This window comes from Nannobrachium achirus (genome assembly GCF_963921795.1).
Source record: "Nannobrachium achirus genome assembly, chromosome: 8".
NCBI classification, from domain to species: Eukaryota; Metazoa; Chordata; class Actinopteri; order Myctophiformes; family Myctophidae; genus Nannobrachium; species Nannobrachium achirus.
Window position 1 is genome coordinate 53,173,374 of NC_137817.1, and position 27,161 is coordinate 53,200,534.

The window sequence follows — 27,161 nt, forward strand, 5'->3', positions numbered from 1 at the left end:
AAAGAGACCCCCCTTTTTTCACAAAGTAAAGCCCTGCTTCATCATACAAGGCCGTCGCACAAAAGTAGTGAAAACAGCAGATCTACAAGCACAGTGTGCTTGTAGATCGGCTGATTTCACTAGTTCAAATCATTTTTAAAATGATAAATACAAAACAAACGGTTTTGGACGTACAAGGTTTCCACCCGACAACGACGATATATATATATATATATATATATATATATATATGGTATATATATTTTTATATATATATATAAAAAATATATATTTTATATTTTATACATTTTTTCACTTTTCCCTCAAATGTTAATTCTAGTGTTTTTGTGAACGGTCCTCGCAGACTATGGAATCTGTAGTCATGGTGGTTGCAGTCCCATAGCCCAGATGGACGGTGGGTGGAAACGACGCGTGTGGGTGTGTATTATATTTTGACACTTGCTTTGGCAATGTAAACGTACGTTTTCTCATGCCAATAAAGCTCCTATGAATTGAATTGAATTGTGTGTGGACCAGTTTTATAAAAAATCTCGCAGTAGGGTGGTGCATGGGCACAGTGTATGATTATTTTGGTGCACCTTGGCGTCATTTTAACCACCTAATCCATTTATATGTTGGTCATCTTCTGAAATGGCTTGTAATTAGAGACAGACAGAAAATTAAATTTCAATATCTGAGTGGTTGTTTAGGCTAAAATCTGTATAAAACCGTATTATGGACCAATATTTATATAAAATATATATTAAAAAAAAAGTCATTCAAAAGCATCCAAACATTTTAGATATTTCTTTAAAAAGAATAGCAGATGTAAGCTTGCAGCGTGGCACAAAGTGATTTCATCTTCTGTCTGTCTCTAATTCCATCAGATGCAATACCAAAATGCCCTTTGTTGGCAACGGGGCGCTGTCTTCGGGCTAAAATTGGAACGATACAGAGAGAACCACAATGAGAACCATGTAGAATCAATCGTAATCTTCTCTGTATCGTTCCAATTTTAGCACCACTTTACCTCATGGTTCCACCTCATCAATAGAATATAGCCTCCCAAAAAGTACCACCCCCTTCTCGAGGGGGTCCAATAGGAAATGAGCCCCCTGTGGCATAGAATGGGGCCCAGACACGCCCATTCAGAAAATCACTGAAATGAAAGGCAAGGCTTAGAGTTAATGAATGGGTTTTTTGGGGGGCTGGAAGAGACACTGGGAAGACCAAAAAAACAAGAAAAAAAATGAAAAATGTGAAATTCATGGTGGGGCCCCTTTAAAGGACAACTTTGTTTTTTTACAACAAGGGTTCATATTTTAGATTGTAATTAGAGAAAAGAAAAAATGAGTGTTAAAATGTTTTCACTTGTTTTGTTCTATTTTTTTATCGCATTTACCGTGTTAAAATGTGGCCTATGTGGGGCATGCGTACGCATGGGGGCATGCGTACAAGTGGCTAAATATGTCTTTTTAGACACAATAAGCCAGCAGTTTCTTTATTGCTATTTACAGTAACACTTCTAGCCCCCATAAGTCACATCCAAGTCCAACCATGAAAGGTTGCGTTGTATCTTGGGAATGGGCTTATTCTGTGTAAAATTACATATTCAGCCACTTGTATGCATGCCCCCAACCACTGAAATAAGAATTTCTAAAACAATAGAAAGAAGTAAATGAAATAATTTTAACACTCATCTTTTATATTCTTTAATTACAATCTAAAATATGAACCCTTGTTGTAAAAAGTTGTCCTTTAAGATAAATCTTCTCTTCCTTGGCACAGGAAAAGTTTGGGGAACCCCGCGTCACCAAAGGACGGAGAGAGCCGGAGGCAGATGGACTGTGGAAGGACGGTGCACTCACGCTGCACCAACCCGGACTTTTAATTAGGCAGGCTGCGGCCTATCACAGCACCCCGCGCTCAGCTGCACACTTATCCATAATGCATGGCTACGGTAACAGAACCCCCCCAATGAGAGAACATGCCAGCGCATCAGAACTCAGACCCCCCGCCACTCCCCATACCCTCCACACCTCAAAGAGGCCGGGCCAACCAGAATCACCGGGGTGCGGAACAGTGCTAGGTGAGATTACAGGAGTGAGGGCATGGGCACCTCGGTCAAGGCGAGACCCACCCGCGGAAAGCTTGTGATTGGCTGCGCGGAGGTGCCGAACAGGGACGTGCTGGCCATTGGGAAAAGCGGGACAACTCCCAAACGTCCGGTTCATTCTTGGCCGGTCCATGCCGGCCATTAGGAAAAAAAATAAAATAAAATGTTGGCATTTCCATATTGGGGGCTGGGCGGCCAACAAAGTAAATCGTCACTGTTGGGCAGAAAACTTGTAGTTTCAAATGTGGACATTTTTTTGCAAAGCAAAGCCCTGCTTCATCATACAAGGCTGTCGCTCAAAAGTAGTGAAAACAGCAGATCTACAAGCACACAACGCCTCGCGGTGCGAGGCGTTGTGTGCTTGTAGATCAGCTGTTTTCACTAGTTTAAATCATTTTTAAAATGGTTTTGGACATCCTAGGTTTCCACCCGACAACTCATGTAATTGGCCCACTGGCTTGTCACTTGTCATGATCTGAAATGGCAAATCTTTCAGTAGCAGCAGCGCTATAGAGAGAGATCTCTCTATAGCGCGCAATGAGGGCCTCTCCAACTCTTTTTCCCGGGCTGAATCAGGGGCCCAGCACGACCCTGGTGCCGAAAGTCTGAGGGGGGCGAAGATGTACTATTCTGGCCCCCTGGTTGACAACTTCTAACGGCGCTGGCACATGCGACCTTCGCAACACTCGACACGGCGACTCGCTCGCTGCTGCTCGCTCGGAGGTGTCTCACGTGGCTCATGGTCGCCTGAGACGGCGCGCCTCCGTCGTCCCCACCTTAAAGGAGTAGTTCACAACCAAAATGACTTTTTTTCTATTGATTACTCATGCCAGCTAATAGTTTTATTACAATAAATTTACCCCCATTGATTCCGGATGGGGACCCAAATGCATTTGGGTCTCCATCCGGAATCAATGGGGGTGCATTTACTATAATACATTTTTTGTCTTAGTAATGCGACAAATACAAAAAAAATATTATTGAACTCAACTTTCTATGGCATGAGTAATCAATAGGAAAGAAAAGGCATTTTGGGGGTGAACTACTCCTTTAACCGAGGTGCTTTTTTGATACACTTGGACTGAAAGACCTGCATGACGACATTATGGCCCCAAAAAATAAAGAACAAAAAAAGTGATGGTGGTTTGGTGTTTAGGATGGAGAGGGCTTGGTGCCGACGTGCAGTGTTTTTTTTAGTTTTTTTTGCACACAATACGCGCAATGAAGTATATAATAGCGAGTTTAAGCTTGATGATTTTCAGGACGGCAACGGCGGGCGGACTACGGCTGCTAGCGGACGAAATGGTTTAGGAAAGCCCCGGCGGCGACGGGTTCCCACCCCTTTCACTGAACGCTTTGGTTCCCATGGCGACGCGTACACGCAGCAGACGGAGTAGGCGCTACGTGGGAAGGGACCTTCTGCTGTTGTAGAGACGGCTGCGGCGACGGCAGGTTTATCTATCAAGCGCAGATCATTTCCGGTTACCGTTGTCATCTGCCGTTGCCGTTGCGATGCTTAAACTGGCTTATGTCTTAGTAAGGGCGCAGCCGGCGCACACATGGCCTCACTAGCACACAGGAGCAGGTTGAATGAACTGAAACCAGCGCTCTCCAAAACAAACAGTTTGGGGATCTGTTGGGAATTGATTACATGTCAGTCACCTGTGCATTCAGTCTCAATGTTTGTAAAGAAATAATTGGTCTACTGATATTTTTTTTTGAAAAAAATATAACACAGCAATGCATTGATATTAAAAAGAAAATGTATTTTGTACTTTTGAATACTTAAGTATTATTTTAAACCATGTACTTTTCAATACTTAAGTATTTCTTTTTAGTCAACGAGCAGCTGTACTTTGATTCAAGTACTGAGGTTATGAGCAGTGTGTCCAGTCCACAGGTGGTTCAAAAACGACATGGACCAGGAATGCATTATTACACATTAATTGTTTAACCATTATTGTATGCTTTAACTATTAAAAAGTAGCAGGTATACAAGCTCACAGCGCAGCACAAAGTGCCGCGCTGTGAGCTTGTAGATCTGCTACTTTTGAAAAATCTCAAAAATGTGTGCAAGTCTTTGAAATATTCGGACCCGATTCTATAAGCGTCTTCTAAATCATTCTAGGGTTTTGAAAAAAAAAAAACTCATGTTTCTATCATCAGTGGTGCTCAAAGCTTTTCATGTCAAGGACCCCCAAATGATATGCATTTGACCACGGACCCCCATCTCAAAATATTTCGTTCCAGGGACCCCCCCGGAAACAAAGTCTACAAACGCTCGCTTTAAAAAAATACATACATTCAAAGACTTGCACACATTTTCACGACTTTTCAAAAATAGCAGACCTACAAGCTCGCAGCGCGGCACTCGGTGCCGCGCTGTGAGCTTGTAGATCTGCTATTTTTCAACAGTTAAAGCATAAAATAAGTAACAATGCGTAATAACGCGTTCCCCGGTCTTAATGGGTTTCAATGGACACAGTTAGGATGGTGACGATGAGAAGGAGAAGGCGAGAGACAAAGAAGGAGGAATTAATGCCATACCTTTCACTACCTTATCCAGATAGTGAGCTATGGGGAAAGATAAGAAGACAAGAGGTAAGACATATAAGGAGGGGAGGTTGGAGAATAGAGAAACAAGTGCCACTTTCAGAATGACAAGACAAGCGGAGCGAGAAGGCAGCAGCAAAGGGTGTTAGTTTTTACACTGGGGAGGAGGAGGAGGAAAACCCAAAAAAGAAGGAAGGTACAAACACAAAGGATGAGGGAGGTGCAGTCATGGAGCAAAACAACATGCTTCTTCTTCACAAGCCACACAACGACGACGACGACGAACGGCGACACAAGCCGACACACACGGAGGGAGGGAGAGGGACAAACGGAGACGGAGAGAGAGAGAGAGAGAGAGAGAGAGAGAGAGAGAGAGCACCAGAAGATCAAGGGAGAGCGATTCGGTTCATGAAACGAGCAAAGGCAAAATATATATATATCGCAATCTGTCCTCTATCATCTAGCAGAGATCAGTGCAATCTCTCTCTGGGGCGCATTTCACAAACAATGTGATTGATGCACACATTCGCCACCCCTCGAAACACTAGCAATATGGTACACAGGGTGGGTGTGTGTGTGTGCGTGCGTGTGTGTAGGGGTGGAGTGTTTCACAGAGAAGGCCCTTTTTTAACCACTAAAACCCCACAGTATAGAGTGACATCATCATCATACCCAGAAGTTATGCGAGAACGCCCACTGAGTAGCAAAAAAAACTACTTTCTGGCCTTGACAGCCCATACATCCAAACAGAAAGCTCCTATCTGATTGCGTCAAACAACATTAAACTCATTTTGCCACTCGATTTGTCATTCACTTTATGCATGCGCATACCCTCTATACTTACTACTTAGGCCCCATTTACACTGGCAGCCAAATCCAGCCTGAATCAGATCTGTGTCACATCCAGATTGGATTCCGATTTGTTTAAATAAGTCTAAATGCAGACAGGTAACATGGAATCAGATTTGTACAAATATGACACATTTGAGAAAAATTCAGAGGTGGTTTCAGATCTGATTCAAGACTGATTTCAGGAGATCCGTCTCAGTCTGAACGCAGTAACCTGATCAAACCACCCAGGTAAGCATATCAAACTGTCCAAAACATCACCCGAGTCATCATGGCACCTAACGTTGTTACCACGGTAACCAAAGCAGATATGTCAACGCAGGGCGGCTTTGGGTTGAAGTTGTTAAAATCAGTCTGAACACACAGATCAGATCTGGTCACTTGCAAATGCAGTGTGAACAGTCGGGCCAAAAGATCGGATTTGAGAAATGAATAAGATTTAGGCTACATTTGACTGCAGTCTAAATGGGGCCTTAAGAGTCTGGAGTCTCCCAAGTCTGCTCCTTTTTTCCCCTCTACACCCTCGAGAATGGAACCCATTTGGTTCCAGGTGTACTGTACACTCTGAGTTCATTTTGGTTACATATGTACACTCAGAGTTACAGACCCATAAGTATTGCTACTTCTACTTAAGTAAAATATCATCACTGTCGGGCAGAAACCTAGTAAACTAGACCATCTCCAAGTTTCAAATGTGTACGTTTTTCGCAAAGTAAAGCCCTGCTTCATCATACAAGGCAGGCGCACAAAAGTAGTGAAAACAGCAGATCTACAAGCACACAACGGCTGTTTTCACTAGTTTAAATCATTTCTAAAATGATAAATACAAAACGAACGGTTTTGGAGATACGAGGTTTCCACCCGACAGCGACGATATGCGAGTACTTTTCCCACCACTGGACCAAAGTCAGATTTCCAACACCTCGGCAGACGGCTCAGGTCATGAAGAAGGGCTCCCAGTCATGAAAATTGATTTAAATTGCGATCTTTGGCTCCTTTAATGGAGGCCAGCTAGGGATACATACTCTAGATGAGGCCAGCATAGATCTAGATGGTGGCACATATAAAAGGCCCATCAATAATGCATTGCACATAAAACATTCACACACTGACTGAGCCCAGGGCTGTGGGCGCAGCCAGCCAGCAACGCTCTAAGGTGTGCCGTATAGCACTCCATGGGGGAAAAAATAACCCTCCCCCGGCCCTCCGGTCGGAACTCTGTTGAATATGGAAAACAGCGTTCACCTATACGAGACTATGCAAGATTCTTGACGCTTGTCCCCGTCTCCCTATTGACTCGAATGTGTGGGAGTTGAAAACTCCTTTGCATTGACAAGCTTGTGGCCGTTGGCGGGGAGGGGAGAGGGGGGGGGGAACCGCCATTGTGTTCACGCTTTCCTTTCTGATGCTCGATTGCTTGGACTGTCAATGGCGGTGATGACAATGAGCGAGCTAGCATGTGAAACTGCAACCGTGGAGAGAAGAGAAGAGAAGAGAAGAGAAGAGAAGAGAAGAGAAGAGAAGAGAAGAGAAGAGAAGAGGAGAAGAGAAGAGAAGAGAAGAGAAGAGAAGAGAAGAGAAGAGAAGAGAAGAGAAGAGAAGAGAAGAGAAGAGATATTATCGTTTATCGTGATAATCGTATCGTGGAGATTTGATTTATCGTGATATCGTCCTCCGTCATGCACTGGGATCAATTCACCTTTTATTTGGAGAGCTGCATACCACTTAACCCCTCTATAATTGGTAAAAGGTACATATAAAATACGTACTTGATCCAGTCCTTTTTCACTCTCTATCAAATGTCTTTGCCAAAAAATTGCCGATCTACAAGCTTGTAGATCAGCTATTTGTGTCCCAGCATAGCAGAGGGGCAGTCATTTCGGAAAGCACAGCTTTAGACCAGCCCTGAAATTACTTTTTTTTCCTCTTTTTTTCTAAAATGTGATAAAGCCACTAAAGCATTTCATAAATATCAGGCTACATTTCACTTAAATGCCAGAGCTTAAAGCCATACTGTGTAAGATGCCCAACTAGTGGTCATTAGCCCTATAGCAAACCGCGGTCGCGTCCGCGTCTTTCGGACGTTTTTCGTACCTTCAGACCCCCGCGTCTGCCTCCACCTCGCTGAGATCTATCTTTTAAGGGGTCCCTTGTTCCTGTGCGTTCAGTAATTCCAGAGATACGGACTCCTTCACCCTGCCTGGTAGGCGAAATTACCTAGAGAAGGGATGGTACAAACGGGCGACAACAAATATGGCTGCCATAGCGACCCCACTTCAAGATGCGCTGTGATTGGCCGGCAGTTGTATAACCCTCGCTGTGATTGGCCGGTGGTGTGATGACGCAATTTTCGCGCGAGATCCGGTCCACGGCAAGGATCTCAGTTTACATACAGAGAAGGCTTTACAGGCTGAAATTCACGGCGCGGATCTTCTAAAACTTTTGTGATTTAATAGTTAGGAGAATTTTAAGATTTGTTTTATAAAAAAAGTTACATAGTACAACTTTAACTCTGCATGTAAATAAGACTTTTTTAAATTAATGTGAAGAGAAACCTCACATTTTGCAGGTTACATTTTATCTAAAAGGATGCATTTCTCAGATCTAGTATTTCTGCATGGCATAACTCTATAAGCTATATCTACAAAACTGTTGGGTCAATCTTCACAACCAATATATCATTTTGTAGCTATGATTCCCAGCTTTCAAATGAAATGAAAAAATGAAAATGAAAAAAATGTCAATGACTAGCCCTCAGCTGTGTTCGGTCACATTTGTTGGTAAATGTTCCACCCCATTTAATGGATTTTGATTATCATGATAATCATATCGTCCCATCCCTAGAGAGAAGAGAAGAAAAGTACGACGCAGACACAGATCGTTTTGAGCACAGCAAGCATTCCAGGGCGAGTGTGTTTTTGGACGGACCGTTACGGTACTGTAGATACAGTGGGGTTTGACAGTCCTACGATCACACACCATCAAGCCAAACTAGGCTCACAGCCACCAACCATAACAGTGACACATGAGTGAGGGAGCTCTGGTTGGAATTCGCCACTACGCCGCCTCGCTAAACTGCTCGAAATCTCAGATTTCTTAAAGTGAAACTGTCAAGCCACAGCGAATCAATCATGAGCTAGTAAAAAAATAAAAGACGGGGAAGAAAATCTAGCATGCCGTCGTTTTATTTTGGGCCGTGGGCATTTCAGAGGGAACTAGAAGCAGTCCTCTTCCAAGCACAGGTCTCCGCCAGGTCAGGTAGGTTATTGTGGCCTCCTGGTGGCGCTATAAAAATCAGATCTAAAAAATGCAGGGCAAACATTTTTCATTAGCCTTTAGGGAGTGTGCATGAAAAGGTTTTACACTGATCAGTGGAGCCTGTTATAGTGCCACCAAGAAAGCTGATTTGAAAATGTTTTATTGGCATTTCTTCCTCTGCCTATAGTGGGAAAGTGCGTGCAACATTTCACGGAAATCGCTCTCTGTGTTCATGATTTGAGGCATTTTGTTCAAAAGAGAGCATTCTTGCAAACTTTGGAAGCCAATCTTAGCCAATCAGGATGGAATATGAAAAATCTGAAAGACCTGTTTCGTTTAATGATTTTAGAGATGCTGTGTACCGATTTGTGTGAGTTTTGGACAAAATCTGTAGGAGTAACTGTCCAAAAATGTGTTTTGCACGAATCCGCCTCTTGGTGGCGCTATAACCCATGTAAAAAACATTGGGGGTAGAGGTTCTGCTCTGGCATCCAGGCAGTGTGCATGCAGGGTTTCGCTGACATCGTGCCAACGGTGCCGGAGATTAGCTGTTCACAAACAGACGGAAGGACACGCACACACGCGGACGGACGGACAGGGGCGAAAACATAGTCTCGGCCATGCCTTTCGGCCTGGCGGAGACAATGATACTTAAGTTATTACTTGGCATCAAAAGTTATTACTTAAGTTACTCATTATATTACTACATTACTGAAGAAGGGGAGAATCCTCTTAATGAAGAAACACTAAAAAAAGTAAAAGGAAAAAAACAAACAAAAAAAAACTGTTGCAGCCTCTCAAATCTACAGTTAATATGATATTTATATAATCAACAAAATGATAAAATAGTGGTTACTGTTTTGGCAATTCTGCTGTTTCCCCTTAACTGTACATTACTCGTTACTAGGCATGTCACGATTTATGAAAAAATCGATTTAAATCGATTCAAACAGGGTACGATTTAAATAGATTTAATAAAAAAGAAATCCAAACAAATAGCCATAGCATCCATTTCAGGAAATGCATGACAAGACATTTAAGTGGTATTAAATGAATGCATAACCGTATTATCTGTATTCCAGCACAGCACGTACACTTCAGTTCTATTTAATAACTCCAGATCCATCAGTGTTTAAAAGGCTGCATCTAAAGCAAGGCCGGGTTTGCAACAGAGCATCATTAATGTTTACACAAGGCCTCGAGCAGGGACGTGCAGAGAATGTTAGAGAGGCAGGGGCTGGCATTTCTAAAAGGGCACTTGTGTGAAAATACAAATAATTGCAGACGCCGGCTATTTTCGGTGCTTATACCACATTGAACTGAGCATAATCAAGTCAATACTGGAGATCTGGTATACGGCATGGATTTCTACACAGAAAGGACAATTCTTTCAACATAAGATGCTGCATTCAAGTTCAGGAGAGTTTGGACAATTAAGGCAATTCTCTTGAATGCTGCCGTTAGTTATGGCATGGAAAGGGGGCATTTGCATTTCTTTCACCATAGTAAAAACTGGAGAGGGCACTTTTTACAGACAGATAAAAGGGCAGGGGCTCAAGCCCCCTTTGATGTCTATGTGTGCATGTGCCTGGCCTCGAAGTTTGACCGCAAAACAACATGTTTCCTGAAATAATCATAAAGTTACGACCCCACAAACCTCAACTACTACAGCGTTCAACCCCGTTTTGGGAAAAAGCAACAGTGAATGGCGAGGGAGATGCAAAGAGATGCACGAGAAGGGGAGGGGAGAAGGATGAGTTTGGAGTTAAAAGGAAAAAAGGACACCTTAGCACATTCCCACATTAAAATGCATGACGGCAAGCCCCGGATCTTTCAGCAAACTTGTTCATGCTTTACCGACTTGCACAAATTCAATTAAGCATGCTTTCTCCCTTTCTTCAGCAGATGGAACCCAACCCCTCCACCCCCCCAACACACACACACACACGCACGCACGCAAACGCACACGCACACGCACACACACACACACACACACACACACACACACACACAGACAGACAGACAGTTCACGCCTTCAACGCCACACCCCTTTTCCCCACACCTATGCACAAGCATGCACGCACGTACGCACGCACGCACGCACACGCACACACACACACACACACACACACACACACACACACACACACACACACACACACACACACACGTGTGTGCGTGCCAGTGGTGTAAAGTAACTAAGTACATTTGCTTAAGTACTGTACTTAAGTACAGTTTTGAGGTATTTGTACTTTACTTAAATATTTCCAGTTTTCAGTGCTTTTACTTCTACTCCACTACATCTCGGATCCAAATATTGTACTTTTACTCCACTACAATTATTTGAAAACTTTAGTTACTAGTTACTTGGCAGATATAAATTATTATATTATTAAACATACATTAATCCACCATAGCCCTATTCTATACCTTGGCTATTTGAAAATAGCCGATCTACAAGCTCACAACGTGTTGCGATGCGACGTGTTGTGAGCTTGTAGATCTGCTATTTTCAAACATGTTGTTTTACTTCTACTTTTGGTACTTTAAGTACATTTTGATGCCAATACTTTCTTACTTTTACTCAAGTACATTTTGAATTCCAGACGTTTACTTGTAACAGAGTATTTCTACATTGCAGTATTGATGCTTTTACTTAAGTACAAAATGTGAGTAATTTTTCCACCACTGCACGCAACTTACACACACACACACACACACCCACACACACACGCGCGCGCAAACACGTGCGTGTGCGCGTTGCGTGCCACGCCTCTGTGCGCCCCTCCTTACCGATGGTGCAGTGCTCTCCGTTCCAGCCGGGGCTGCACTCGCACTTGCCGTCCTTGCAGGTGCCGTGCTCGTTGCAGCGTGGGTGACACGCCCGCTGGTCGCAGCCGCTGCCCATCCAGCCCTCCTCGCAGCGGCAGCTGCCCGACACGCAGACGCCGTGGCCGCCACAGTCCGCTGCACAGATCTCTGTGGGAACGAAGACACACACACACACACACACACACACACACACACACACACACACACACACACACACACACACACACACACACACACACACACATACACCGTTAAAGTCAATGGAGTTGGGGGACACGGGGAGCGGTGGGATGCGGTTGGGAGGTGCGGAGGAGGGTGTCAGGTTGGGGGGGGGGGGGGGGGGTCAGGGGCGTCACAAGGGGGGGGGAAAGTGGGACTGAGTTAACAGGGCCCATGGTGGAGGGGCCTTAATTGTTTTATACTTTAGCAATTGAAAAATAGCAGATATACAAGCTCACAGCGCGGCACCGAGTGCCGCGCTGCGAGCTTGTAGATCTACTATTTTTGAAAAGTTGTGAAAATGTGTGCAAATCTTTGAATATAGTATGTATTTTTTTAAGCGAACATTTGTAACTAAAATTTTGCTTGGGGGTCCCTGGAACTAAATATTTTGAGATGGGGGTCGGTGGCCAAATACACATCATTTTGGGGGTCCTTCACGTGAAAAGGTTTGAGCAGATCTAGATCTTCTATTTTTCAATAGTTAAAGCACAAGGGGGCCCCCCTATGAAGAACATGGGGGCCCACAGTGAATCCTTGTACCCAGGGCCCAGAATTTGGTGCGACACGCCTGGGCGGGGGGAGATGGGGGGCGCTGGGACAGGGAAGAAGAGGCAGTGATGAGACAAGGCAAAGGAAAAAAAAAAGGGGGGGGGGGGGCGTTGGGGGAGAAAGAGACAAATCCGGGAGTTATTGTCAGGGGAGAAAAAAAGGCTGGCCACGCTCCGCCACCTTGTCTGATGGCAGGGCTGAAAAGAAATTCCTGCGCCTCCACACATAAGGAGGCACCGATCCCTTTTGACAACACAAATCTAATAAGTCCATTACAATGAGAAGGACACGGCTTTTAGCCGACGGGATTCTTCTCCTTTTCCTTTTGTTAATTCCCTCCTTTTTTGTATGTGTGTGTGTGTGTGTGTGTGTGTGTATGTGTATGTGTGTGTGTGTGTGAGGGTATGGGGGGGTGAATGTATAGGAACTACAACATATGTCAGGTTTAATTAAAACTGTCTGACTCTGACACCCGGAGCTTCTCTATGTGTCTCCCGCAGGTGACCGACAAATGACATCCATCCGCTCGGGCGGACATGGCCGCGCGTCCGCTGTTGTGATCCATGCGCGCTCGATGGGCCTCCTGCCCACGCGCTGTGGGCACAGCGGGGAGGGTTAACAAGAATGACTCGGGGATAACGGGGCGCCATTATCCTTGTTTTGATTTCTCGCTCGAGGGAGGGAGCCACTGGAGTAGACCAGTGGTTCTCAACCTTTTCAGGCCCCCAAAATAACCCCCCAAATAATCATATTTTAACCCCATCCAACGAGCACTAAGAGTTGAGGAATTGCATTTTGTATAACACGGTTCTATGGTGAAAATAGCAGATCTACATGCTCGCAACGCCTCGCAACGCAAGGTGTTGTGAGCATGCAGATCGGCTATTTTTACCATTTCGGTAGCACTTTATTTCTGCTTCTAATATTTCACAATTTGACCACTTTAGAAATGTGCAGATACCCTCTATACACTTAAACTTTATGTTGGTTTGTTTACTGTTGAGTGAGAAAACAATGTTGCACATTAAGTTCATCATCTGGGGACCCCCTGGGGTCCCAACCCACAGGTTGAAAACCACCGGAGTAGACGACTCAGAGCAGTGCTGTATTTCACAAAAAAAACGAGACGGGAGAGATGTACCGCCGATTCATACTTTTATACTCGACGCTCACAACATGTCACGTCGCGACACAATCGTTTCTTTCAGCATGCCAAATCCATTGTTTTCTTCGGCGAGGCCTTGAGTGGCGGCGGTTTGCGGTGAAGCTCGGCTGGAGCTATTGAAGGAGCGTCTGAAAGGACCTCCGTGACAGCAGGCTGAGATGGGGCCCGCCGCCCGTCAACGCTGTGGGCGCAGCCTGCCTGAACTCCAGGGAGACAGTGTGACAAGGAGATGGAAGCTGCCGCTTGGAAATTAAAACATTTAGGCCGGAAACGCATTATTACTGTAACCATTCATTTATGCTTTGACAAAAAAAAAATAGCAGATCTACAAGCTCACAGCGCGGCACCGAGTGCCGCGCTGCGAGCTTGTAGATCTGCTATTTATGAAAAATCTTGAACATGTGTGCCTTAAGTCTTTGAATATTTTCACCCGATTCTATGAATGTCTTCTAAATCCTTTTTCTAAATCAATGGTTCTCAAACCTTTTCATGCCAAGGACCCCCAAAATTACATGTATTTGGCCACGGACCCCCATATCAAAATATGTTGTTCCAGAGACCCCCCCAAAAGCAAATATTTGAGTTACAAATGTTCGCTTTTAAAAAGATATATTCAAAGATTTGCAAAAAAAAATATTTTTTTTTTCTTCAAAAATAGCAGATCTACCAGCTCAGTGCAGTGCTCAGTTAAAGCATAAACTAATGGTTAAAGTGGTTCCAGGTCTTAATGGGTTAAACGGCGACAGATTACTCATGAATTGCATTGAAACGCTTACCTCTTTATTAAAGTGCACTGTTAGAAAAGAGGCTTAGCATGTGGGCTGAGAGTTGAACAAAGGCAGTCCACGTATTCCTGTCTTGTTAGCCCTAGAACCAATTCAAAAAGGAACCGTCGGGGAACGAGAGTGGAGGTAAAGTCCATTAATAAGTCAATTACTGCCTTTGCAAGGCCTGGTTCGTCGCTGCCCGCAAATTAAATTGAACAAGTTGGGTCCTTTCAGCCAAAAACCCATAACACGACATTAACAGCTTAAAAAACAAAAGTCCTCCTCCTCCTCTTTGCTAATTACAGAGTAAGGCTCGGTTAAATTATGCAAAATAGGTCCTCGTTTGTACGTGCAACCGTTAATTTAGAGGCATCTTTAACAGGGTCTCATTAGGCGCCCATTCGGGTCGCTCGCGCGTCTGCGTGCGCAAACACCACGCCGCCGCTCGTTAATTAAAGGAACACTTCCCCACGTTTCAACCTATCTTTTATAATTGGTCCTCACTGATGTTAAAATTCACAATAAAATAGCAGAATTATTTTCTACTCGGCCTGTGTCTCTTAATACATGGTTAAGTGGTTAATCATATTATTCTATTATTTTTGCCCCCGTGTCGATTCGTTGATATACAGTATACAGAAATGTTGTTAAATATATCAAAACTGCTTCATGATTATTTGATAATGCTTCATGATTATTTGATAAGTTGCATATTGCTACCAAATCATTGATTAATCACTTCCTAACTCCAACCCACCGAGTAACACGGGGGCTGCTAATGAATCAATGAATATCTTGCAAGTCAGCTACATGGTAAAAAATGCTGGGCAAACAAAAAAAGGGTTGATAAATTACATACCGTAGTAACAAATAACCAATGGGGCAGGGGAGGGACAACAACAACAACAACTGTCTATAATGCTTGGAATGGTGGAGAAAACTCGAAGACGCAATTACAAGCCTGCAGGCAAACCATCATTACCCGTGACCACCGAAAAACTCCCATCCTCATGGAGAGCCCTTATCATTTACTCCAAAAGACCTTGTAAACAAACCTCCCTCGGGGTGCAAAAGAATATGGCCAAAACCGGCACAAAAAAACACCCCACAAATAAGAGGACATAAAACAGCGCGCGTCGCGGGTGTTTTGTAGCTCCGTATAGAAGCCTTGTAACTCGGGTCACGCGGGGGCGAAGCCACCTGAGAAAATGAGCCGCCGGCGTATTAAGTTTTTTTTTCCCAGGGGAGGTGGAAATTACAGGAGCGCAATAAAGACAGATGCCGAAAGTTTTCTGTCGGAGGTTATGGGCTCCCGGCTGTAATACCCTGCCTCATAATATAGTGCCATATTGGACCACAAAAAACTTTACAATGAGAGGGATAAAAGAAGGATAAAGAGCCAACTTATCATCATTTACAGAGCTACTTCCATTGCGGGGAGGAGCTCAAAAGTAACTACCCATATTCCCCCGGCAAAATCCCCCGGATTACCTAATAGGTCAGCGTGTCTGCCTCGGAATATAAAAAGAAAAACTCCGCAGCCCCGCTCACTACTTAACTACAAATCCTACTTCAGGAATATACTGCACGCTGTACCAACCGACACAAAGGATATTGTCTAAAGGAAAGCTAGTGGGAGGATTTCACTGTATTGGCCTGTATAAAAGCCTTGAGCAAGATAGCTTTCTTCCCTGCTCACCCAGTCTAACCCCGCGCTGCCTCACCGTCCCGGCATTGACAACAAGACACAAAGCCACCAGCAGTCATTCGTTTCCAACGGTAGCTATGGGCTACGGCAGGGTTCCCCAATTTGTTTTCCCCAAGGGCCGAATTATGTCTAGGGTAACAAACCGAGGGCCACAACATTGCAGGGGGCGACGGCGGCGTTCCCGCTACTCCAGCGACAGTTCAGATATCGTCGTTGTCGGGTGAAAATCTTGTATGTACAGAGTACAAGCATAAATGCTAAATGAATAAAGTCAAACTGAACATCTACAAGGCAACTTACTTTAGATACACAGAGGGAAAACTGCATACTGAGGTAACAAACAGAAAACTGCACTGAATGTGCTCTGCTCTACTGGGCAGCAGGTGATGTACATTGGTGATGATTAGGTGGGGCATATGAAGATCAAAAGATCAGGTCATTCTGACATGGGCTGTACCACTTGCTAAAGGGGGGAAACTGTGATGTCGGACTTATGGGCAGTCCCCATTTGAAACTATACAAGCTTGTAGAGTGGCAATTTTCGCCTCTTTCTTACGTAATACTGGCCAATTTGGTCAATTTCATATTAAAGGAGAATTCCGGGCGAGCGCTTTTCTTACAGTATTCTGATGTTATTCCATCCATTAGCCAGTGGTAGTGGTGAAAAAAGAAGAAGAAAAAAAAACGTCCATTTCTAGCGACCCTAACCGGAGGGGGTGGGATTTAGTGGCTGTTCACATTTTTGCTGCAGCCCATTATTGACAACACTCTGTTGAGACGTCTCCGCCATTATGAAGGACAGATGTAAACAAGAAAAGGGAATTGCCAAGTGATCCCACTGCTCGCGGTGGTCAGAGCTGCCAGAAGCCACCAAAACACCCCTATACTGTAGCTCAGGGTTCCCCAATTAGTTTTCCCCAAGGGCCGAATCATGTCTAGGGTACCAAGCCGAGGGCCACAACATTGCAGGGGGCGACGGTGGCGTTCCTGCTATTCCAGCGACAGTTCAGATATCGTCGTTGTTGGGTGAAAATCTTGTATGTCCAAAACCGAATTTATAATTTTTTTAATGTTCTAATAGCTGTAGCTATTAGAACCATCAGAGTATGCGACCAAAGCAGACTCTCTGCTCTTCTCCTCCTACCTATGAGTCATTTGACTTTAGCAGAGAGACTACTAGTAAAATGTCCGACTCCCCTATACTGAAAGGAAGCTCGCAAATGCTCTTCAGCACTGCACTTTACTTCCTAAGAAAAGAACGTAAGCAATGCCCACAAAGTGGTAGGTGTACTGTAGGTGACAGTGACACAGGACAATTGGCAGCACGTACTGTTCTGCTGACGTACTGCCGTTGTGAGAGAAGAGTCACTCTAGGTAAATGTCAGATGCGTGACTAGACAATGTGTCGCTGATTTCTTCATTTTCGTAAAAGAACATTGATCTAAATTCAGGGGTTCTCAACCTGTGGGTCGGGACCACCCAGAGGGGTCCCCAAATGTTTTGGGGGGATCCCCAGATGATTAACTTAATGTACAACATTGTTTTCTCACTCAACTGTAAAAAAACAACAACAACAACAACATAAAGTTTAAGTGTGAAGAGCGTATGTGCACATTTCTAAAGTGACAATATAAACCTTTTTAATACAAATGACAAATTATACATTGGCCAAATTGTCAAATATTAGAGGCTGAAAATGTGAAAATATCCGATCTACATGCTCATAACGCGTCGTTGCGAGCATATAGATCGGCTATTTTCACACTAGAACCAACCGTGTTATACAAAATGTAATTCCTCAACTCTTAGTGCTCGTCGGGCTGGGTGAGTCCCGAGTTAAAATATGATTATTGTGTTGAGAGCTTATGATATACAAACATTCATCATCTGATCTAACATTGAACATATTAAAGTGCTGTGTATGTTCAAGGAACATAATAAGACATTAGAACAATCATGCCAAAGTGACTACTGTGTGGAAAAAGATAAAGTCAACAGCAGTGAATGACCAAACCCAAGTTGCTGCTGACAAATAATGTTTTAATTCAGTGATGAGAAACTATAGTATAGTATAATTGCTTTTAAGGAACTATAGCATGTCTACATCAATTATTATTCCACCCACAGTAGTCACTTCGGCGTGTGCGAATAATGGCATGATCCATGAAAAATATAATGCGCTATATCAACAATGTATAAATAGAAAGTGTAGCTAAATTATTCATCTCCACTGACGCGCTCACCCAAAGCACACTTGCATGAACAAGTGGATGTTCACGCTGCAGCCAGGTCCAGGCCATGAAGCCGATAATGGATCTAGACAATGGTATGGCTGCAGTGACAATCTGAGATCTGAGATCATGCGAGGCACTCGGGCCAACGGTTCTCAAAGTGGGGTCCGGGGACGCCCGGGGGGGTGGGGGGGGTCTTTGAGGGGTTTCCAGGGGGTCCCCAGCTAATGTATTATCTACTCTGAGAGTATAATGTACAAATCGAAAGAATCATTTTTGAGCGGTGGTAAACCGCTCCATAGAGTGGCTATGCGTGTGTCTGTAGCCTTTTTCCTCAGCGTTTTGCCATAGCAAAATGTGTGTGTGTAGCATAGCCTGTACATCCTAGACTCAAATCCTAGTCTGAAGACGTTATGCAAGCACGACCACCGCTCACTTCACATTGGGTGTGATTTTTTTTACACTCTCAAGTGTACACATCCACTGCACAAAAGCCACCCAGCCTTTGACATGAACATACTCGTACATAAAATGCATGCATAAGTATGCCGGTCTGAGAGCTTCTTCCAAAAAAAAAGCCTTAGAGAAGCTTTTCGGCAGGTTCCCAATGGGCTTTATTAAACGGGGAGATAGGCAAGATGGAAAGACTTTTACTTCTGCCTTTCACATTTTGTTCGAGCACAACAGCCAAGCCTTGACACGTTTTGACGTGATGTGCCTCTCCAGCCTCCACCGTCGGTGGTACTAAACACGAGCGGCGGTTTCCTTCGACGAAGCACGAGAGACAACAAACCGAACCGACTACTGCAACTTTCAGGCTTTGTTTTGGAGCTCTTAAGAGCTAAAAGGTAAAACATAAAGAAAGAGTGAGCCGTGGTATGGTGTCGAAGCTCAATCCGTTTGCTGCAGTGCTTTTTTTTTTATAATCCTTAGAGCAGGGGTCAGCAACCCAAAATGTTGAAAGAGCCATATTGGACCAAAAAAAAAAAAAAAAAATCTGTCTGGAGCCGCAAAAAATTACAAAAGCCTTATTTATCGTCGTTGTCGGGTGGAAACCTTGTATGTCCAAAACTTCGTTTTGTATTTATCATTTAAAAAATGAACTAAAGTAGTGAAAACAGCCGATCTACAAGCACACAACGCCTCGCACCGCGAGGCGTTGTGTGCTTGTAGATCTGCTGTTTTCACTACTTTTGTGCGTCAGTCTTGTATGATGAAGCAGGGCTTTACTTTGCGAAAAAAAAAAATACAAATTTGAAACTTGGAGATACAAGGTTTCTGCCCAACAGTGACGATAAAAAAATCGTTAAAACAAAAAAAATCCCCATCTTTTTCCATTTTCATTTTTGAAAAAGCTCCAGGGAGCCACTAGGGTGGCGCTAAAGAGCCGCATGCGGCTCTAGAGCCGCAGGTTGCTGACCCCCGCCTTAGAGCGTCGGAGAAGGCACGGCGAAGCTTGCTCTTGCCCCAGCGCGGACGTTTTCCCCTGCGGACCGATATGCGGTAACAGCATGGGAACGAAACCTCCAGAGCAGGACGCACTGTCATCAGCTGTAAGCAGGGGTGTCACACCAAATTCTGGGCCCTGGGTACAAGGACTCGCTCACATTTTGTGCTTTAACTATTGAAAAATAGCAGATATACTATTTTTGAAAAAATCTTGAAAATTTGTGCAAGTTTTTTGAAAAACCTTTGTTTCTATGTTTCTATGCCAGTGGTGCTCAAACCTTTTCATGTGAAGGACCCCCAAAATGTTATGTATTTGGCCAAATCTCAAAACATTTAGTTCCAGGGACCCCCCAGAAGCAAAATTTGAGTTACAAATGTTCGTTTAAAAAATACATATATTCAAAGATTTGCACACATTTTCACAACTTTTCAAAAATAGCAGATCTACAAGCTTGCAGCGCAGCACTCGGTGCCGCGCTGTGACCTTGTATATCTGCTATTTTTCAATAGCTAAATTATAAAATAACGAAGGCCCCTCCACCTTGGGCCCTAGTAACTCAGTCCCACTTTTCCTCCCCCTTGTGCCGCCCCTGGCTGTAAGCCCTGTGTCAAAGTGAGAAAAGCAAGAACTGGAAAAATAGCACATTAGCTTGCATGAGACCGTACCTCAGACTAGACATTTGCTTTACTTTTCTTCTTACCTCTACAGCTGCTGAATAAACATGTGTAACCAAACATCTACAGCTGCAGCCCAGGGAGATTTTAGGCTCTGGGACTTTGGGGACAGGGATAAAGTGACCAGACGTCCCTGTTTGGCCGGGATAGTCCCGGGGTTTAAAGCTGTCTGTCCCGATCGAATGCCGCCGCCGCCGCTGAGCCCTGACAAATATCTCTGAAACATTTACAACATTCACTGCCAAATAGTCCCGGGTTCTCACCACAGTAACACTTGCTTTTTTGAGTGCCTACATATATATTGATGATGTCCTGTCCTGGGCAAAGAATTCACAAGCAGTGTCATCGCGATGTGTTGTTGTAAGCTGGTAGATCGGCTAGAGTGAGAGACACGGAGCAGCATTATCGTCCAATACATCTGTCTGCATTTCAATTTCACTTCTGTTACTTGCCCTTTGTATGTTTGTCGGAAAACATAAAAATAGCAGCTCTACAAGCTCACAGCGCGTCACAACACGACACGTTGTGAGCTTGTAGATCGGCTATTTTTTGGCAAAGATATTTGATAGAGAGTGGGGAAAAAAAGACTGTATCAAGTACGTATATTATAAGTACGTTTTACCAATTATAGAGGGTTTAAGTGGTACCAGATATGCTGCTCGGCAAATAAAAGGTGAATTGATCCCAGTGCGTGACGGAGGACGATTTCACGATAAATGAAATCTCCACGATACGATTATCGCGAGTGTTTTTTATCACGATAAACGATGATATCACGTAGCGTCCCATACCTACAGTTCTCTCTTACAGAGAGGGGCTTGTGGCAGTGGCTCAGGAAGTAGAGCGGCTGCTTGGGAACAGAGTTCCCCCGGAGTTAGTGTCAAAGTGTCCTTGAGCAAGACTCTGAACCCCTAGTTCAGGGTTCCCCAATAGGCGGCCTGCAGGCCATTTGCGGCCACGGAGGGCTACTGTCTGGCCCACACCAACCCCAGTAATAATGGTGGTATAAGAGCAGCAACAACACTAGTATATCGTCGTTGTCGGGTGGAAATCTCGTATCTCCAAATTTGTATGTTCTTTCGCAAATCATACAAGGCCGTCGCACAAAAGTAGTGAAAACAGTAGATCTACAAGCACACAACGCCTCGCGCCGCGAGGCGTTGTGTGCTTGTAGATCTACTGATTTCACTAGTTTAAATCATTTTTAAAATGATAAATTTAAAACGAACGGTTTTGGACATACACGATTTTCACTTGACAACGACGAAAACTGCCGCTGGAGTAGTGGGAACGCCACCGTCGCCCCCTGCAATGTTGTGGCCCTTGGCTTGGTACCCTAGACATAATTCGGCCATTGGGGAAAACTAATTGGGGAACCCTGCCCTAGTTGCTACCGATGAGCAGGTTGGTGCCTTGCATGGTTTCCTCCGCCATCCGTGTGAGAGTGTGTGCGTGTGTGTGTGTGAGAATGGGTGAATGTAATGCACAATCATCGTAAAGCGCTTTGGAGGTGCCATATAAGCCACATAAAGCTGTTTAAGGTGAAGCCATTGCTAAACAAGATAACAAGACCAGGGCAAAACAAACGGCGTGGCGTTTTGATCACAGGACTGTGGTGGAGCTATAACTGATCATTGATGTGAATAATTGGCGCTTTTGCGTGCAGCATTTTTTCTCCGGGCATAATCACATATTGTTTATTTCTGCAGAAGGCCATGCAATTACCCAAGTGCCAATGAGTCAAGCGGTTAAATAAGTTTTGTTTTGAGAAAGGGGAGGGGGAGGGCAATCAAAGAACTATCAGAGAGAGATCAATGTGATTGGATTGCTTGAACGAAGGAGACTTTTGTTGTTGTAGGGCATGGAGACGGATCGAGATCCACCGCCAGATCTATAGTGCATCATGCAGACGTAGCGAGAAAAGACTTGATAGCGTGCTATACATTTCCACCCACTTGGGGAGAGGGTCAGCTCAAGGTAAGGGCTCTCACATTTCTCTACACCAGGGGTCTTCAATGTTTTCAGGCCAAGGACCCCTTAGCTGAGAGAGAGATGAAGCAGGGACCCCCACAACCTGTTATGGTTTCATTTTTTGATAGCACAATCATTGTGTTTTCAGATTTAACCACTTGAACCGTCAATACTTAATAAACTTGACCTTTCACTCTGTACTTAGTCTGCTCTTTTCCCCCTCTACACCAAACCTCTTTGCCAAAAATAGCCGATCTACAAGCTCACAACGCCTCAACTTGTAGATCTGCTATTTTTGGCTAAAGTTCTCAGAATATGGATGTTAGGATTCAAGTGGTTAACATAAAAATGGAGAAAAAGTTTCTATGACACAAATATTTGGAGGACCCCCTGCAGTAACTCTGAGGACCCCCTGGGGGTCCCGGACCCCCTGTTGAAGACCCATGCTCTACACCAAAGAGACCACCCACTACGTATTGTATCAAATTTTAATAGATTTCTTAGACTTAGACTTGTTTGACAACACTATCATCATCGGTGTAGGTTGTGTATTTTTAGACACTGAACTACTTGAATCTTCAATACTTAGTCCGCTTTTCTTTTCTCTCTGCACCAAACCTCTTTGCCAAGAATAGCCGATCTACAAGCTCACAACGCCTTGCAGTGCGAGGCGTTGTGAGCTTGTAGATCGGCTATTTTTGTCTAATGTTTCACACAGAATAGGGATACTACCAGGGTTCAAGTGGTTAGTGTAGAAAAAATAAAGTTTCTATCACACAAAGATTTGGAGGACCCCCTGTAGTAACTCTGAGGACCCCCTAGGGGTCCCGGACCCCCTGTTGATGACCCCTGTTGTAGGAAATGCTGCATCGCCATCTATAGCTGGGCTGATTACATCGAGAATGAAACCATTTCATCATGTTTTTATCTACCATAAAATATAAATTCAAATGTAAAAATGCACGTGGCCCTGACTGCTCAAACACTCAGGATTCTGTTGCATCATGGGAAGTGCATCCAGAGTGAGAAACACGGAGCAGCATTATCATCCAATACATCTGTCTGCTTTTCAATCTTCTGTTACTTGCCCTTTGTATGTTTGTGTCGAAAAACACAGCTCTGTTCTCAAGAGATGGGACGATATGAAAATTTCATATCACGATTATTGTGACAAAAGAAATGGGGATTTACGATTATTATCGCGATAATCAAAATTAATCATCCTGGGGCCGAACATTCGCCAAAAAAATAGCCGATCTACAAGCTCACAGCGCGTCGCAACGCGCGTCGCAACGTGAGTGTTTTTTATCACGATAAATGTTATATCACGTATCGTCCCATCCCTACTGTTCTCTCTTACAGAGAGGGGCTTTCGTTTTCTCAACCAATTAAGCCCTATACACTTTGTTGTATAACAAATAGAAAACGTTTCAATTAAAGTGTAGATATTATCAAATACATAGTCTACTTTTCCCCGAATGCACCTATTTATTTCACTCTGACCAAAAGCAGGGATTAAACAGGGGTAGGCAACCATTATTATGAAAAGAGCCAATTTTGGCCCAAGCATTAAAAATCTGTCTGGAGCTGCAAAACATATTTGCTCATTAGTGCTTTTTTCTGGAAATGTCTTTCTATATTACTTATTTTTATTGTTTACTTATTTTTATTGTTTGCTAAAGCAGATAAAGTATAACCAGCAAAGCCGGCACCATTGGCGGTGAAAGCAAACATATATCCAAGCAGTAATGCATTCTTTTTTTTATTATCTGGTGTGTATAGGCAACGAGAATGTAAGAATAACTTTATAAATGATGATCTGTCCAAGCAACAGGGAGCCACGAGAGAGGGCCTAAGAGCCACATGGGCTCTATAGCAGCATTTTGTATTGGCCATATAAAATGACTAACCGGAGAGCAAATGTTCATAGATTCCATATGGTTTCATTGTTTGGCAGCACAATCAGTGTATTTTGGATTCATGTCAATTTGTGTTTTCAGATTTAACCACTTGAACCGTCAATACTTAATAAACTTGACCTTTCACTCTGTACTTAGTCTGCTCTTTTCCCCCTCTACACCAATGCTCTTTGCCAAAAAATAGCCGATCTACAAGCTCACAACGCCTCGCGCTGCAAGGCTTTGTGAGCTCTTAGATCTGCTATTTTTGGCTAGAGTTCTCAGAATATGGACGCTAGGGTTCAAGTGGAGAAAAAGTAGAAAAAAAAGACACAGATTTGGAGGACCCCCTAGGGGTCCCGGACCCCCTGTTGAAGACCCATGCTCTACACCAAAAGAGATACATACTGTAGGAAACGGGTCTTCAGGCCAAGGACCCCTTAGCTGAGAGAGATATGAAGCAGCTAGGGACCACCCAGGTGCGTAGCCAGGATCTACCAACCATTATTATGAAAAAAGCACATTTTGGCCCAAGAATTAATGAAAAATCTGTATGGAGCCGCAAAATATATTTGCTCATCTGTGCCTTTTATGGTTTGCTAAAGCAGACCAAGTATACCAGTAAATGACTAACCAGAGATCAAATGCATATCAAAAGCATGGATCCCACCATCCCCTCCCCTCCCATCCCCTCTCATCCGCTCCCCAGCAGATCAAACCCAGCTGGTGTTGTTTCATGCGAGCGCAGCACGCAGGACTCACCGGTGGAGCAGTCGTGGCCGGTCCAGTTGGGATCACAGCTGCAGGTGCCGGTGTCGGCCAGGAAGGCCCCGTGGCCGGAGCACTGGTCCATGCAGGAGGAGCGCGGGCTGTCGCAGCCCGCCCCGCCCCAGCCCACAAAGCAGTGGCACTCCCCCCGCACGCACACCCCTCGGCCCGCACACGTCGGGTCCTGGCAGTCCACTGCAAACAAAGAGAAAACACAAAAACTACATTCAAAGACAGCAGTGGTGTAAAGTAACGAAGTACGTTTACATTTTACTTTTGAGGTCTTTGTACTTTATTTGTATTTCCGGTTTCCAATACTTTTACTTCTACGACACTACATCTCGGATACAAATGTTGTACTTTTACACCACTGTATTTATTTGAAAGCTTTAGTTTAATAGTTACTTTGCGGATATAAATGATAATATTATAACACATACATAAACCACTTTAGCCCTATTTTATACCTTGGCTATTTGAAAATAGCCGATCTAAAAGCTCACAACCCGTAGATCTTCTATTTTCAAACATTTTGTACTTTCACTTTTGGTACTTTAAGTAGGCTAGATTTTGATGCCAACACTTTCATACTTTTACTCAGGTGCATTTTGAATTCCGGATTTTCACTTGTAACAGAGTATTTCTATATTGCAGTATTGATACTTTTACTACAAATATCAAATATGTGAGTACTTTTTCCACCACTGAAAGACACACAGGTTCAGGTAAACAAGAAGAGAGAGAGGGGCTTGCTTTTCATCACTTTCCAGATGCCACCGCGGCCCTCGGGCTCCGCTGGCGCTTTGAGCCCGGCAAAGCGTGCGCACGCAGTGTGGCCCGACCTGTGCCAGCCCGGCACGTGAGCCGGATGAAATGGATTTTTTGATTCTCTTTTCTTTTCAGTTTCACAGGAGGGGGGGGGGGGGGGAGGGGGCAACCTGCCACGGTGGGCACTGCCCACGCTCGTCCTGGCTGGCACAGCACACTCCTATCATCCTTGTAATGAGATTTTCCTCCCACAAGACGGGAGGACGCCGTAACAAGGAACATGTTGCTCTAAATTGAAAAAACGCGTGCCGCGTGTGTGTGTGTGTGTGTGTGTGTGTGTGTGTGTGTGTGTGTGTGTGTGTGTGTGTGTGTGTGTGTGTGTGTGCGTGTGTGTGTGCAGGGGTGTCGCACCAAATTCTGGGCCCAGGGTACAAGGGTTCACTCACATTTTGTGCTTTAACTATTGAAAAATAGCAGATCTACAAGCTCACCGCGCGGCACTCGCTGCGGGCTTATTAGATCTGCTATTTTTTGAAAAATCGTGAACATTTGTGCAAGTCTTTGAATATTTCAAATCTTCTAAGGTTTTTTTTTTTAAAACCCATGTTTCTATGTCAGTGGTGCTCAAACTTTTTTCAGGTGAAGGACCCCCCAAATTATATGTATTTGACAACGGACCCCCATCTCAAAATATTTCGTTCCAGGGACCCCCCCAGAAGCAAAATTTGAGTTACAAATGTTTGCTTAAAAAACACGTAATATTCAAAGATTTGCACACACGTTCACGACTTTTCAGAAATAGCAGATATACAAGATATACAAGCAGATGTACAAGCTCACAGCGCGGCACCGAGTGCCGCACTGTGAGCTTGTACATCTGCTATTTTTCAATAGCTAAAGGCCCCTCCACCTTGGGCCCTAGTAACTCAGTCCCACTCCCCCCCCCCCCCCACACTCAGTGGGCTCTTCAAAGCCCACTAAGCGGAGCCCACCTCCACAGAATGTTAACAACAAAGGAGAAGAGAGGTCACAGTCTGGGACGGCCGGAGGCTAGCATGGAGAGAGGCTGTTAGGTCTCTCTGTCAAACAGCAACACTCCCCTCCTGTTTACACAGAACACTGCTTGTCAGACTTTTTCTTTCATTCCAAGGACCCCCAGTTCGATAAGCATTAGGCCAGTGTTTCTAAAAAACTTTGAAATTTGAAGGTCTCAAACGCAACGTTTGAGCATGTAGATCTGCTATTTTCACGACAGAACCGTGTTATACAAAATGTAATGCCTCAACTCTTAGTGGTCGTCAGGGTGGGGGGGGGGGGTCCCCGGTTAAAATATGATTAATTTGGGGGTCGCCGTCTGAAAACGTTGAGAACCACTGGCGTAATGCATGTCAGTGGTAGTTTTT

At 44.2% G+C, this 27,161-nt stretch overlaps 1 protein-coding gene across 6 annotated transcripts in view; it reads right to left on the minus strand.

Moving 5' to 3' along the window:
- tenm4 (teneurin transmembrane protein 4) overlaps positions 1-27,161 on the minus strand; it is a gene marked incomplete at both ends in the record, with an annotated part of 418,773 nt that overhangs the window by 199,668 nt on the left and 191,944 nt on the right. For 5 of the 6 annotated variants that reach the window (XM_080731250.1, XM_080731249.1, XM_080731247.1 and 2 more), the window contains 3 exons: positions 4,643-4,669; positions 11,549-11,734; positions 24,985-25,185. In XM_080731250.1, coding sequence (XP_080587376.1) covers positions 4,643-4,669; positions 11,549-11,734; positions 24,985-25,185 — 414 coding nt within the window. The remainder of the gene's footprint in view (positions 1-4,642; positions 4,670-11,548; positions 11,735-24,984; positions 25,186-27,161) is intronic. The other variant, XM_080731248.1, reaches the window with a different exon arrangement.